The sequence below is a fragment of the Petaurus breviceps genome, unplaced genomic scaffold, assembly GCF_028583685.1.
Source record: "Petaurus breviceps papuanus isolate PSGF00001 unplaced genomic scaffold, PetGlider_PUasm1.0 523, whole genome shotgun sequence".
NCBI classification, from domain to species: domain Eukaryota; kingdom Metazoa; phylum Chordata; class Mammalia; order Diprotodontia; family Petauridae; genus Petaurus; species Petaurus breviceps.
The window spans coordinates 345,878-361,139 of record NW_027186356.1 but is presented as its reverse complement, the minus strand read 5'-3'; the positions used below and the strand labels follow the sequence as shown (position 1 = coordinate 361,139).

The 15,262-nt window shown below is 46.7% G+C and overlaps 1 protein-coding gene across 1 annotated transcript in view; it reads left to right on the top strand.

The window, feature by feature from the left end:
• The window catches only part of APC2 (APC regulator of WNT signaling pathway 2), a 45,648-nt gene that overhangs the window by 12,752 nt on the left and 17,634 nt on the right, over positions 1-15,262 (top strand). The window contains exons 2-10 of the mRNA XM_069102002.1: positions 5,233-5,397; positions 6,005-6,095; positions 8,565-8,793; positions 9,684-9,792; positions 10,718-10,831; positions 11,124-11,225; positions 13,546-13,644; positions 13,899-14,274; positions 14,626-14,721. Of these exons, the coding sequence (XP_068958103.1) occupies positions 5,233-5,397; positions 6,005-6,095; positions 8,565-8,793; positions 9,684-9,792; positions 10,718-10,831; positions 11,124-11,225; positions 13,546-13,644; positions 13,899-14,274; positions 14,626-14,721 (1,381 nt within the window). The remainder of the gene's footprint in view (positions 1-5,232; positions 5,398-6,004; positions 6,096-8,564; positions 8,794-9,683; positions 9,793-10,717; positions 10,832-11,123; positions 11,226-13,545; positions 13,645-13,898; positions 14,275-14,625; positions 14,722-15,262) is intronic.

Genomic DNA, 15,262 nt, shown 5'->3' with positions numbered 1-15,262 from the left:
GGGGAGAGAGAGAGACAGGGGGGAGAGAGAGACAGACTGACAGGAACACGGAGGGAGGAATGGGGAGAGACAAAGAGATACTGAGACAGAGATCAACAGAGATAGAGAAAGGAAAAATGACAGACATGGGAAAGAAAAGAACCAGTGAGCGGGAGAATGGGGTCAGAAGAAGACAGGAGGAGGACTGAGTGGTGACCATCCAAGAGAATGGAGGAAAGGGAACCAGGAAGGAAAACAAAGGGGGGAGGACCATAAAGAACCTAGAAACCTGAAGGGATCAGATGAGGTGGTGGGGGAAGGCGTGGGCAGGGCTAACCTGGAATTGGGCCAGGTTGACCAAGACAGAAAATTCTGGGCTTGAGGGGGCAGCTGGACACCAAGCCCACATCTCCCCACAGGGACCTCGGGCCATCTGTGCACCAATGCCATGGGTCTGTCTACCTGCCAGATTAGTGGTCCGTACATCTGTCATTGACCATCTCAGTCTGCCAAGCTGTCTGTCCCTGATTCTCTCTCCTTCCTTGTCACCCCAGGCCAAGCTGCCTCTCTCCTGGGGGCCCCTGGAGGCTGTCAGTCCCACATCCCAAATCCTCTGCCTTACCTATTCTCCCAGATCCTCTCCCAGGCCAGTGGCTCTGAGGAGACCAAAGAATCAAAGAATTTTAGTGTTGGAAAGACTCTCAGGGGCCCTCTATTTCCAACCCATATCTGAAAGGTGTCCCCACAAAATACACCCAATGAACACCCAACATAGAAGACAGCTCAAATCCTGAGAAAGTTTTTCCTTCTATCAAGCCGATTGTCATCTTCCACCTGTTCTCCCCAATTCTGCCCTCTAAGGCCAAACCGAACAAACTAACCCCTATTCCATATAAAGGACTTTCGAATACTTCAATTGGCCAAGCAACCAACAAGCTTTTATTGATCGATCACTGTATGCAAGATACTGTTCCAGGCACTGGTGACCCAGATCAAAACAAAACAAATCCTTCCCTCAAGGAGCTTACATTCTATCAGTAGAGATAATGTTAGGTAAAAATATAAACTATGTATATAAAAGAAAATAAGGTAATTTGTGGAGAGGAGGAGGCGGGAGAAGCCCACGTAGGAGGTGGCAACTAATGGAAGGGGGTGAAGAGGTGATGCACTGCAGGCAGGCATGGCAGTCAGCTTAGCCAAAGGTCCAGGGGTGGGAGATGCAATGTCATAAGTAAGGAACCATAAGAATGTTGGCACAGCTAGACCATAGGATGTGTGATGAGGGAGTGATGATAAGCCTGTAAAGGCTGGTTGGAGCCAGGTTGTGGTGGGCTTTAAATATCAAATACAGGAGTTTGTTTTTAGTTCAAGATGTAATAGGGAGTCACTGGCATTTATTGAGTAGAGGAGTAAGATGGTCAGTTCTATGCTTTGGGAATATCACTTGGCAGCTGAGTGGAGGATGGACTGGAAAGAAGAAGAGACTGGAGGCAGGGAGGACAATTAGGAGGTCACTGCAGTAGTTCAGGCAAGAAGGAGGTAATGAACACCCAGGGGGGTTAAGTGATGTGCCCCTAGGTCACATGGATTGTGTCAAAGGGGAGACTTGAACCCAGGACCTTTGACTCCAGAACCAATGCTCTTTCTGCTGTACCATACTCTCTCTCTCAGGGCAACCAAGAAAGACCAGTGTCATAAAAACTCAGAGAGGGGATAGTATCCAAGAGAAGAGGGTGTTGAGAGGGTGATAGCTCTGAGAGGAGAGAAGAGATGCTATAGAGGTGGGGTTTTCAGTCATGTCTAACTCTCCATGACCCCATTTGAAGTTCTCTTGGCAAGGACACTGGAGTGGTTTGCCATCTCCTTCTTCAGTTCATTTTATAGATGAGGAAACTGAGTCAAACATGGTTAAGTGACTTGCCCAGGATCATACAATTAGTGTCTTGAGGCCAAATTTGAACTCAGGTCCTTCTGACTCCAGAGCTGGTGCTCTATTCACTGTACTACGTAGCTGCCTGTTGTTGAGTTGTTTTCAGTTGTGTCTGATGCTTTGTGACCCCTGTGGGGTTTTCTTGGCAGAGATACTGGAGCATTTGCCATTTCCTTCTCCAGCCCATTTAGTTAAGTGACTTGCCCAGGATCACACAGCTAGGAAGTGTCAGGCCAGATTTGAGCTCATGAAGATAAGTCTGCCCGATTCCAAGCCCACTGTGCCATGTATCCACTTGACCATAAAAGTAAAGTGGACAGAACTTGCAACAGTTGGATCTGAAAGGTGGGGAGAGTTAAGGATATCTCTGAGGTTGTGAACTGGGCTGACTGGAATGATCCTGGTGCCCTGGACAGAAATAGGAAAGCTTTCTTTCACAACATGACTAATGTGGAAGTATATTTACATGATTGTACATGTATAACCCATATCAGATTACTTTCTGTCTTGGAGAGAGGGAAGGGGGAGAGGAAGGGAAGGGGGAGGGGAAGAAAAATTTGGATCTCAAAATCTTACAAAAATGAATGCTAAAAACTATCTTTACATGTAATCAGAAAAAATAAAATACTATTAAATGTAAAAAAGAAGAAATGAGGAAATTCAGAAGAAAAGTGGGTCTGAGGGAGAAGGAATAGGTTCTTGTTTTAGACAGGCTGAGTTTGAGATGCCTGAGGGATATCAGGTAGGAAATGTCCAATAGATAGCTGTACTCTGGTAAACGTTTAACTACAAGTTCTCTGGGGGTGGGGGATTATGTCCAATACTCTTTTTATTTTAATCTGCTTCATTAACATTTTTCCATCCTTGAGTCTAAAAATAAAATTATAAATCAAGTCCTGATCTGTAGTGTTTGCTGATTTGGGGGTGAAAATGTTCATACTGAAATTCTAACAATCCCCTCTGAGAAGCTGGGACGAGCTGGCTCTGGCCTACCTCTGCCAATAGACAGCTGGTGATGCAGGAATAGAGCTCAGCAGAGAATCTAGGGATGGATACATAGGTCTGTGAGTTATTTGCATAGAGCTGATAATTAAGCCCATAGGAGCTGATAAGGTCAGTAAGAAAGTGGAGAGAGAGAAGAGGTCTCAGGACAGAACCTTGGACTATATCCATGGTCAGGAGGCAGAATGATGAGCCAGCAAAGATATTGGGAAGGAGTTATCAAACACAGGTAGGAGGATTCTTAATACAGTCCATCATTTTACAGATGAAGAAACTGAGACCCAGGGAAGTTAAGTGACATGCCCCAAGTCACACAGAGATCGTCAAAGGTGGGATTTGAACCCAGGTCCTTTGACTCCAGAACCGATGCTATTTCCACTGCACCATCCTCCTTCTCAGGACAGTCAGGAGAGGTCTGTGTCATAAAAAGTCAGAGAAGAGATAGTATCCAGGAGAAGAGGGTGATTAACAGTGTCCTGTGCTGTAAAAAGGTCAAGAAGGATGATTGAGGATTGAGAAAAGGCCATTCATTGGATCTGAAGATTAAGAGACCACTGGTAACTTTGGAGAGAGCAGTTTCATTTTAGCAGTGAGTCCTGAAGTCAGATTACTTGAGGATGGCTGTCTTCTTTTCTTCCTGAGTCTTCTTTTCTCTAGTTCTCATTTTTCCTAGTTTCCTCCAGTTCTTTCAATTTGTCCTCATATAACATAGACTCGAGTTAATATTTATTTAATAAATAATTTATTTAATAAATATTTATTAAGGACCTATTATGTGCCAAGCACTGTGCTAAGTGCTGGAGATACAAATACGAATAAAAATAAAGACAATCCCTGCCCTCAAGGAGCTTATGATCTAATAGAAAAAAGATGACACAGGAACAGAAGCTGAGAAGGGAAGGAAGGGAAAGCAGGGGAAGGTACCAAGCAAGGAGGCATGGTGGAAAAAGTCTAAAAAAGTCCAGAAGGAATTTAGAAGAAGACTGCTGAGCCCTGTTAAATAGACGCCTTCTAGTCATAGCATTGCCCTCCAGTCAGAGGCTGACTTCGTCTGGACATTCTGAATTATCCATGTACTTCTTTCTCTGGGGTATATGGAAGGGGGGAGGGGAAGGGAATAAGCATTTATATAGCCGATTCTTATTGATTGAAACCCCAGGATCTTTTCAGAAAAAAAAAGTGTCTAATCATGCTTCCCCCATTCTGTATCTGTGAAATTTATTTTTTGGACCTCAGTGTAGCACTTTACATTTGTCACTATAGAATGTCATCTCATACTTATTAGCCATATGACCTTGGGCAAGTCACTTAACCCCAATTGCCCTGCCTTCCCCCCTCCAAAAAAAAAGACACCCTCCCCCAAAAGAATGTTATCTCATTAGATTCAGCCCAAGGTTCTAGACTGTGGAAGATATTTTTGGATTCTGATTCTGTCAGAGTATGTAACTATATCTCTCAGCTTTGAGGCATCTGTAAATTGGATAAGCATGCCATCTTTGCCTTTATCACTGATAAAATTGTTAAACAGAACAAGTCAAACACAAATCCCTGTGGCACTATACTGGAAACCTACTGCAAATTGACGGTGGACAATTAATGACTAGATTTTGAGGCTAGTCGTTCAACCAATTATGACTCTATCATCCACATGTCTCTAACTCCTCCAAAAGAGGAGTGTAAGACACTTTTTAAGAAGCTTTGTTAAAATCAAGGTAAATGAAAACCCCAGAATTTTCCTTATCTCTTAGTTTAATAATCCTGTCAAGAAGGGAAATGAGGTTAGGCTGGAATGATCTGTTCTTGAGGCTATCCTGAGGGCTCTTTGCAATTCCTGCTTCCCTTTTTAGATGCCAACCATCTCTTTAACAATCCATCCTAGAGAGTTCCCAGGAATCAAAGTCAAGCTCACTGGCCTGTACTTTGCTGAACTTATTCTTTCCCCTTCTTTGGACACTTGGACCACATTTGCTCTGCTCCCACCCTGAGGTACCTCTCTTATTCTCCATGAGCTTTCAGCTGTCACCGACACTGGGGCAGCTGTCACTGACATTGGGGCAGTTGTCACATCTGCCTGCTCTTTCAGGGTTCAAGGGTGTTACTCATGTGGGCCAAGTGACATGAATTCATCACATTTAGGTGCCCTCCTTACTTATGTCAGGGCATCAAATGATGAAGTTGGACTAGATCATGTCAGATCCAGCTCTGATTTGCTGGTGCTATGAGAAATGGGCAGTGGCTAGAAAGACAGTCTCGGGTTTTCCTGCTCACTCCCAATCTCATCTTCAATCTGTGTCCCACACCCACCCTGAATTCTGATCCAGGCGCTGGAGGACCTAAAGATGTCGGGGCCAGGTCCAACGGCTTCCTATGAGCAGCTGGTGCGGCAGGTGGAGGCCCTGAGCCGGGAGAACACCCACTTGCGGAGAGAACTCCAGGATAACTCCAGCCATTTGTCGAAACTAGAGAATGAGACTTCTGACATGAAGGTACAAAGGGGGCACAAACTCTAGGGAGACAGGGACATTGTGGGGTGAGAGATGGGATATGGAACAGGGGGCCATGAGACATCAAAAGCCAGGGACACAGGCATATGAGACCCATGGGCTAGGGTTGGGGGGAGCAGACCGTAGGACTTAAGGGCTCTAGAGACAGAGATTATGGCTGAGTGGTGGGAGGTAGAGAATAGCAAAGCTAGGGATTGGGGCAGAAGATGAGGTGGGTCTGGAATTGGGATCTATGGAGGTAGGAAACTGGGGGGTTGTTAAGGAAGTATAGGTTGAGTTGAGATACAGTGAGGACAATCCTGTGAGCTGAGTAATGGGGAGATGAATGGGAGAAAGGTAGTATAATGAAATCTATTGCTATCCCCACCCCTATGATCCCCAGTCAGATTCCAACTGCCACACTCACAGGCAGCTGTGCTGGAAAGAACAGTCCATTCCTTCCTCTCTCAGCCTCAGTTTCCCCATTTGTAAAATAGTGACAATTCCAGGTAGCAATCTTCCTTGTTCCCAGGGCTGGGGGTGGGGGTGGGAGGGGGGATGAGCCCTCACTCTGGAACCTGACCAAGATGGGTTGTGCTTTCCTTCCTAGGAGGTGCTGAAGCACCTTCAGGGGAAGCTAGAGCAAGAAGCCCGAGCAATGGTGTCATCTGGGAGGACCGAGTTGTTGGAGCAGCTGAAAGGTAAGGGAGAGAGGGAGGACTCTGGTTCCACATCGGGGGGGAAAGCTACAACAAAGGCTCCTGTCATCCTGGAGCATCCAGGCTAGCAGCAGACATGGACCTGAGGCAGTGAACCAGGCTGGGAAATGGGTACGGTGTGAAGACCTCCATGCAGGCTCTGAGACTGGGCTCTGACTCTGATCAGGTTAATTCACCTACTCACTTAGAAAATCCATTTCACTCTTTGGGCCTCAGTTTCTCCATCTGTACAGGGAGAGTTTGAAAATATGTAGTCTCTAGACTCAGTTCTAGATTCTAGGATTCTGCAACTGTAGTTCTAACCTTGGACAAAACAAAGAAAGACAGGGTGATCAATTAATCAGCAAGCATTCATTAAGTACCTACTGTATGCCAGGCACTGAGCTAGACACAAATACGAGAACAAAACAGTTCCTGCCCTCAAGAAGCTTACATTCTACTCAAGAGAAACATACAGAAGCAAAATACAACCCTTTTCTTTTTTGGAGGGGAGAGGCACTAGCAGCTGGGATGGAGGAGTTGAAATAAGGTCTCATGTAGGAGCTGGTATGAGCTGAGCTTTGAAGATGGTGAGGTGGTGAGGGCCTGAATAAAGGCAGCGACTATGGGAGTGGAGATAAGGGGGCAGATGCCAGAGATGCTATGGAGGTGAAATAGAGACCTGGAAACTGTTTCCATACTGGGAATGAGGGAGAATTAATGGTTGAGGAACATGCTGATGAATGCTCATGAAGACTGCAAGGATGGTAGTTTCTTCACCAGAAATACAGAAGTTAGGATGATTGGGTCTAGGTTCGGTTCTATTTCAGACATGGTGAATTTGAGAAACAGCCATTTTGAAATGCTCAGCAGACAGTCAGTGGTGCTAGACCAGAGCTCATGAGAGAGATATGGCTGGAAATGTAGATCTGGGAGTTATCTGCATAGAGAAGTAATTAAACCCATAGGAGCTGATGAGAAAGAAAGCGTAAAGAGAGAAGAGAAGAGGTCCTTGGAGTACACCCACAGTTAGCATGGATAATGATCCAGCAAAGGGAATTGAGAAGGAACAGTCAGGTTAAGCAGGAAGAGAATTAAGACAATGGTGGCAAGAAAACCCAGAGAAGAGAGAGTATTCAGAAGAAGAGGGTCAGCAATGTCAAATGCTACATATAGGTCAAGGAGGAAGACTGAGCCACAAGTGTACAAGGATCCTGAGATCTATATAATGGGATAAACTCAATTGGTGGCTTTATAGAGTTCAGCCAAGTGCACAATCCCCAGCTGTAATGTCAGGGGATTTGGTAATTCCATCAGGAAGGCTCTGGATATGGTAACTTTGGAGAGTACTTATGACGGGGTTGGATGCCATATTTCAAGTTATTGAGAAGTGAATGGTATCAAACTAACAAAAAATGATCCAACTGGGAGAATTGAAGCCATTGGATGCAAAAAAACAAAACAAAACCCTGCATCAGGTAGCTCTAATAAAGGTCTGATATTCAAAAGATGTAGAGAGCAAAGCGACTATATTAGACTAAGAGCCATTCCCCTAGTAGATGCATAGTCAATCAATCACCAGGTTTATTGAGTTTTTACCTATTGCTAGGCACAGTGCTGTGCTGGGGATATAATAGCTCTCAAAAAAAAAAAGAATTACAAACCTTTATCAAGTATAGAACATTGCTCCAAATCATTAATAATATGAGACTTGCAGATAAAAAGAACTGAGTGAAGCGAACAAAATCTGAGGATGTGGAAGAAATGAATGCAGGCAGCTTTTTCTAGGAGCTTGGCTATGAAAAGAAAGAGACATATAGGGCCATGGGGATGGCAGGATCCACTGAAGGCTTATTTTAAGGATGGGAAACCCTGGACACATGTAGACAGTAGGGAAGCAACTTATAAATAGGAAGAGACTGAAGATATTTTAATGTGAGTATTGGACAGGAATATATGGGGTTTTAAAATTTTTAAATACTATTTTATTTTTCCCCAATTACATATAAAACAATTTTTACCTTTTTTTTTTTTAAGTTTTGAGTTTCAAATTCGATCCCGCTCTCCCTCCCCATCCCTGAGACAGTAAGCAATCTGATATAGGTTATACACACATAATCATGTCAAACATTTCTAAAAGATGTTGTTTTAATCCTGTCCTGCTATTCATTAGTCATTTCAGTTATCTGGGCCTCAGTTTCTCTCTCTGTCAAATTAAGGAGTTTGACTAGATATATACAATTTCTTCTAGCTTCCAACCCTATGACCCTTGTTATGTTACCCTGAACACATCCTTTTCATTCTCTGGGCCTCGGTTTTTCCATCTGTCTAATGGGGAGAATGATCCCTCCTCCCCCTACTTCGTAGGGCCATGCTGAGTTGCCAGTGAGCAGCCATTTGCTTGGAGCTTGGCTGCAGGGAAGCTCGCAGCCCCTGCTTACCTGCTGTTCTAGCCTCTCTCTCTTCTCCCAGCCCTGCAGATGGATATCACCAACTTGTACAACCTCAAGTTTCAGCCGCCAGCTCTCACTGCAGAACCAGGCAGGCAGAGCCGGAGCCGGAGCCGGAGTCCCGAGGGCAGCCCCCTGCACTGTGCTGGCCCTGCACCCGCTGCTGCTCCTGGGCTGTCCAAGAAAAGAGAAGAAACGGGAGAACTGAGCAGGGCCACTGTCCGGCTGCTAGAGGAACTAGACAAAGAGAGGTAAGAGGGAGCAGGGAAGATGAGGCCCCTCAAGAGGGTTGATCAATAGGAAGAGCCCTGCAATCAGGACACCTGGGTTCTACCACTAACTTGCTGTACTACCTTCCTTTCTCTGAGCCTCCTTGTTGTGTGATCTTGGACAGGTCATATACCTCTCCTGGGCCTCAGTCTCTCCATTCAGACAATGTTAATAGGCAGCAAAATCCCTATCCCTGTGAGTATTGTCTTGGGAAGGGTCTTGGACTCTGGGAACATGCTGAGGGGTCTCTGGGAGAAAGAGGTGATTCAACCTCCTGTTTTTTTTTCCTCTCTTCTTCCTCTGGCCTTAGAGGCTGGGAATGAGTCAGGAACCTTTCTGGAGTCAGTAGAATCTCTGCATCAACCAAGAACAGCACCATCACCATTTTTCACTTTGGTTTTTTGGTCCCAATCTTCCCACTTCAGATCTGACTTCATTTGCCTTGTGTCTTATTTCTTGTCTCTGTATCATTTCTCATCTGCCATGAGTTTTCTGCCAAGTCAATTCAACTCAACCCACCATCATTTTTTACGTATACTCATTGAAACCCCAAAATTGGTGTTGGGGAATATATTCAAACAAGACAAGCTCTCAGACCTTGAGAGCCCTAAGCTTGGAGTCAAGAGACTCCCATCCTTTACTAGCCATGTGACCTTGAATGTCAGTTCCCATTCCTGGGCCTCAGTTTCTCTATCTGCTAAATTAAATTAACGACACAACTAAAACTCACTTCCTCCCAGGCTTGTTGAAAGGAAAGTCCTTTACAAACCATGATAGGGATAGATAAAAGAGCTGAGTTGTTACTGGGGGATTAGTAAGAGAAAAAACTCCAGTGGCACCCCTCAACTGTGTTCCTCCCATCTCCTACTAGGTGCTTCCTGCTGGCAGAGATTGAGAAGGAAGAACAAGAGAAACTCTGGTATTATGGGCAGCTCCAGGGCTTGTCCCAACGGCTGGATGAGCTGCCTCGGTCAGAGACGGTGAGGGGGAATGGGGCAAGGTGGAGGAGCCAAGGGTTTGAGTTCTACGTCTGGAGAGTTGGGGAGGGGGCTTGTGTGCCATGGGACTGTTCACTTATCATCTCTGGGAGGGAGGGGGAATCCCCTCCAGCCCTAAGGTTCACCCTCACCATCCTTCTAGTTTTATTTATTTATTGGAAGTTTTAATTCTATTTTCAGCTTTGAATGATCTCCCTTTCTCCATCCCCCTTCACCCACTGAGAAGGCAAGAAAATCAAAACCCCTCACAAATATGTACAGTTATGCAAAATAAACTCCCACAGTATCCATGTCAAAAAAAAGAAAGAAAAGAAAATGTGATTCAGTCTGCTCTGAGTCCATCAGCTCTTTATCTGGAGGTGGACAGATGTTTCATGGACAGTCCTTTCAAACTGTGGTTGGTCATTGTGTTGATAAGAGTTAAAAGTCTGTCACAGTAATTATCTTTACAGTATCACTGGTGCTGTATAAATTGTTCTGATTCTGCTCACTTCACTCCATATCAGTCCATACAAGCCTTCCTAGGTTTCTCTGAAATTACCCCCTTCATTATTTCTTACAGCATAACAGTATTCCATTACATTCATTTGTTCAGCTATTCCCCAGTTGGTGGGCATCCCCTCAATTTCCATTTCTTTGACATTACAAAAAGAGAGACTATAAATATTTTTGCACACATGGGTCCCTTTCCTCTTCCTTTGATTTCTTTGGGGGTATAGACCTAGGTGGCAGAATTCCTGGGTTAAAGGATATACACAGTTTAATTAATGGCTTTGGGGCGTAGTTCCAAACTGCTTTTCAGAATGATTGGACATAGATAGCTCCACCAAAAGTGCATTGAAGAAACCCATTTTCCCACAGACTCTGCAGCGTTGGTCATTTTCCTTTTTTGTTATATCCCTTCCAGTTTTCCATGCAGACAGACCTGATCCGGCAGCAACTGGAGTTCGAAGCTCAGCACATCCGAGCGCTGATGGAAGAGCGATTCGGGACATCGGACGAGATGGTGCAGAGGGCCCAGGTGGGGACCGGGGACCTGACACTAGAAAGACCTTCCTCCGCCCTTATAAAACCACACACCTCCTGGGAGCACTTTAGCTTGAGGCTAGAGGTGGAGGGAGGGCTCAGGGTGAAGAGACAGCACCGAGCCAAGGACTGGAGCAGGATGGAGAGCAGTGATGGAGCCAGTGCCTGAGGTCCGAGTCTTGGACTGGGGCGGACCAAGGGTTGGGCTTGAAGCTGGGGGGCGGAGCTGGGGTTGGGGGTCGTGCTTGATTGGTAACGGACCCTAGCCCAGTGTTTTAACACGGTAGATCCGGGCCGCTCGCCTGGAGCAGATTGAGAAGGAACTTTCGGAAGCCCAGGCTCAGACCCAGACCCGGGAGCGGGCGCAGCAGCCACAGCCAGAACACCAGGTACCTAGGGGCGGTGACGTCCCAGTTCCATTGACCCTGCCTCACCTCCCAGCTCCAGTCGGGTCACCAGTTTGCGCTGGGTGGTGCCGAGCTCGTAGGAGGTGGAAGTGGGAGATGGGGGGGGGGGGGGGTAGGCCTGCCCCCAAACGGTTACCTCCCCTCTTCCCTAGAGAACGAGCCCAACCAAGAGGGAACCACAAATGGATGAGACCTAATGGTGGGACTATCGGCATCATGGAGGCGGGGAGGGGAGGAGAGACCCTTGGGGCAGGAACCGGAGGGCAGGGAGCTAGGACCGCATCAAGTTAGTGGACCTTCCTTGCCCTGTCTGTGTGCGCGTGTGCGAGGATTCAGTACAATTTGCTAAGCATGTTTAAGCGCCTACTGTATGCCAAGCCCTGAGCTAGACAGGAAGGCAAACATTTTTTGTTTTTGTCCTACACCATGAACTCAATATTGGAAGTAAATGGGAAATATTGCGAAGTCCTTTTAGGAGAAGCCAGTCATAATAACTGCGGAAATAAGAAAAAGGCCCCCTGGGGAAGGTGTTACTTGAGCCAGGCCCTTAAGGTGACTGAGGATTCCAGGAGACAGAGACTGGGAAGGAGAGGTGGGATGGAAGGGGAACTGGGAGGGGGTGAATCTGACTGCAGTGTTTATGAGGAGGAGTCATGGGAAATAAGTCTATAAATACAGATTGAAACCAGATTGCAACTGGCTTTAAATGCCAAACAGAAATTTGCATTTTCTTCTAGAGGCAACAGGAAACCACAGAATTTTCTTAACCAGGGAAATGACAGGATCAGATGTGTGCTTGTTCAGGGGTGTGTCCGAGCCAGCTCTATGAGAGCCAGTTGTTAAATGTTCATTTTCACTTCCAAAATCAACAACACCTACCAATCAGGACTTGATAGATCGTTTTGTTGATTGTCTAGACTTAAGAAAGTGTTAATAATTAAATAATTGAACCTAAAATTCTCTCTATGGGTACATTTCTTCTGCTGGAGAGCCCATTGTTAAACATTTACCAGCATACCCCTAGCTTTAGGAATACAATTTGGGCCCCCTGGGTGATACATGCCTGCAAACCCTGCTTACAGGGGAGAAGACTGGATCACTTGAGCTCAGGAGTTCTGAGTGGCAGTAGAGGCTGAAGCTGATGGGGGTTCTGTCCTAAATGTTGCACCAATATAGTGAACCCCATGATCACAGAGGGGGTGGAAGAGGTAAACTCATCTAGGCCAGAAATCAGGCAGGTTAAAGCTTCCTGCCCAGCCACCAGTAAGATTGGGCCTGTGACTAGTCACTGTATTTCTAGCCTGGACAAGATAGGGAGACAATATAGACATAGGTGTAGATGTAGTATGTATTAAGTATACGTATATGTATATATGATATGTTGTTTTCAGTTGTGTCTGACTTTTCATGACCCCTTTTGGGATTTTCTTGGCAAAGATACTGGATTGGTTTGCCATTTCCTTCTTCAGCTCCTTTTACAGATAAGGAAACTAAGGCAAACAGGGTGAAGTGACTCGCCCAGGGTCACACAGCTAGGAAGTGTCTGAGGCCAGATTTATAGCTCAGAAAGGGGAGTCTTCCTGACTCCAGGCCCAGCACTCTATTCACTGTACACCTAACTGCCCCTATATATAATATACGGATATGTATGTAATATATATCTGTATCTGTATCTACATCTATGATTTGGTAGCTCTGTGGAGAGAGATGGAAGGCAAGGAGTCCCATTAGGGGTTGTTGGGATAATTCTGGAGAGGTGATAACATCCCAGACCAGAATTATGTCTTTTGTGAGTCAAGAGGAGATGGAAATGAGAAATGTTATGAAGGGAGACTGGACAGCTGGTTGAATGTGAGGGCTGAGGGACAGTCAAGAGTTTAAGATGATTCACTTGCAAACCTGGGTGACTGGAGGGGTGGCGGTGCCCTTAACAGAAACAGGGGAGCTAAGAAAATGGGTGTTCTTTTTTGTTGAGGAGAGACAATAAAGTCTCTGTTGGACACATTAAGTTTCAGTTGCGAATGAGATGTTGAAGTGGACATAATCACAGGGCAGTTAGTTGGTGATACAGGTCTGGAGCTCAGGAGAGGAATGAGGGCTGGGTATATAGATCTGGGAGTTTTCTGTGTAGAGATAACTGAACCTATGGGGGGGAGGGAAAGAGGGAGGGAGGGAGAGAGAGAGAGAGAAAGAGAGAGAGAAGAGGAGAGGAGAAAAGAAGGCCCAAGACAGAGCCCATGGCATAATGGCATACCTAGATTAGAGGGTAGTGCATGAAACATAAGCCCCCTTCTTCCCACAGACCCTCCTAGGGGTAAAGCCAACAGGAGCAGATGGTGATGGGGAGGCAGAAGTCCCCACTCACCCAGAGGATGGGACCAGCCAACTTAGCAACAGCAAGGTAAGAGTTGAAAAGCCAAGCCCACTCTCCCAAGAGCTGGGACAAAGACCTGAACTGAGTAGGAATGTGTGGGCTAGGTTGGTCTGGAGACGGTGAAGCAGGGGATGATTCCAAGAGTTGTCCCAAGATAGGGAGAGGGGCTGGGTGGGTTCTCAGGGTATCTAGGTAAGGATGAAAAGCAGGGCTTAGGGATCTAGGAGGTGACAGAGAGCAACGGCTCCCTTCAGGGACTGAGTATGTTTATCCCCACCCAGGTGGAGGTGGTGTTCTGGTTACTGTCCATGCTGGCCACGAGGGATAAGGAGGACATGGCTCGGACCCTCCTGGCCATGTCGAGCTCCCAGGAGAGCTGTGTGGCCATGCGCCGCTCTGGCTGCCTGCCGCTCCTGCTGCAGATCCTCCATGATGCAGACCGGGAGGCAGGCCCCTCCGAGGGGGCCAAGGATGCCCGCATGCGGGCCAACGCAGCCCTCCACAACATCATCTTCTCCCAGCCGGACGAGGGCCAGGCCAAGAAGGAGATGAGAGTGCTGCATGTGCTGGAGCAGATCCGCTCCTACTCTGAGACCTGCTGGGACTGGCTTCGGATGCAGAGCCAGGATGGGAGCCAGGGCCCTGAGGGGGGTGCTGGTGAGTGAGTGGGGGATGGGAAGGGAGCTAGGACATGGAGGGCCTAGAAGGGGAAGTACCTGCTGGAAGGAGCTGAGAGATCTGGCTTGTCATCCCGTCCTTGTCAGTGACTTGTCCTGCCTTCAACACTCTTTCTGTGAGCCTCAGTTTTCTCTTCTATAAAATGGGGATAATAATGCCCTCCTCTCCTCACAGGCTTACTTTGGGGAAAGCCTTTTAGAAATGTCAGGTATTACAATTACCATTGACTTGCATGACTTTGCAGGAGTCCCCTCATCTCTCTGGGCCTCAGTTTCCACACCTGCCTCTGAGCACTGGGTGACCCTCTCCTTCCTCTTCTCCTTCCCCCAGGGCCTGTGCCAATTGAACCACAGATCTGCCAGGCCACATGTGCAGTGATGAAACTCTCTTTTGATGAGGAATACCGCCGGGCCATGAATGAACTTGGTAGGTACAGAGGGAGGAACCAAGGGAGGAGAGCAGGTTCAGTGCTGGGTACTGGGAGAGACTCCAGGGAGCTCTGCCAGCTGAGGTGCAGGGGAGGGATGCAGGAAGGGAGGCCACAGGGAAGAACTGGGCCCCTCCTCTTGGATTCAGTGGGTGATGCCCGTCCTCACCTACACTTACACAGAAAGATCTCTTAATGTTCTAGGAGTAAAAGAAAGCACTATGAGAAATGTGAAGAGGGAAAGATCATCTCTACCTGGGTGGTGGAGGAAGCAGGTTCAGTAGAACCCTAACCAGGGTAGGGCGGGAGGGGCTTTGTCCCAGGGTGCCAAATTTAGAGAGTGCTAACATTATTAATAGTCTGTTAGCCAAGCAGAAATAACTGAGATTAGCACCAATCAACAAGCGTTCATTAAATGCCTACTTATAAGCCAGGTACTGGGGTGAGGTGATAGGAATACCAGTACAAAGAATGAAATAATTCCTACTCACAAGGAGAGATAAGAATTGATAGAGATGGGTAGAGAGATAGATGCACATA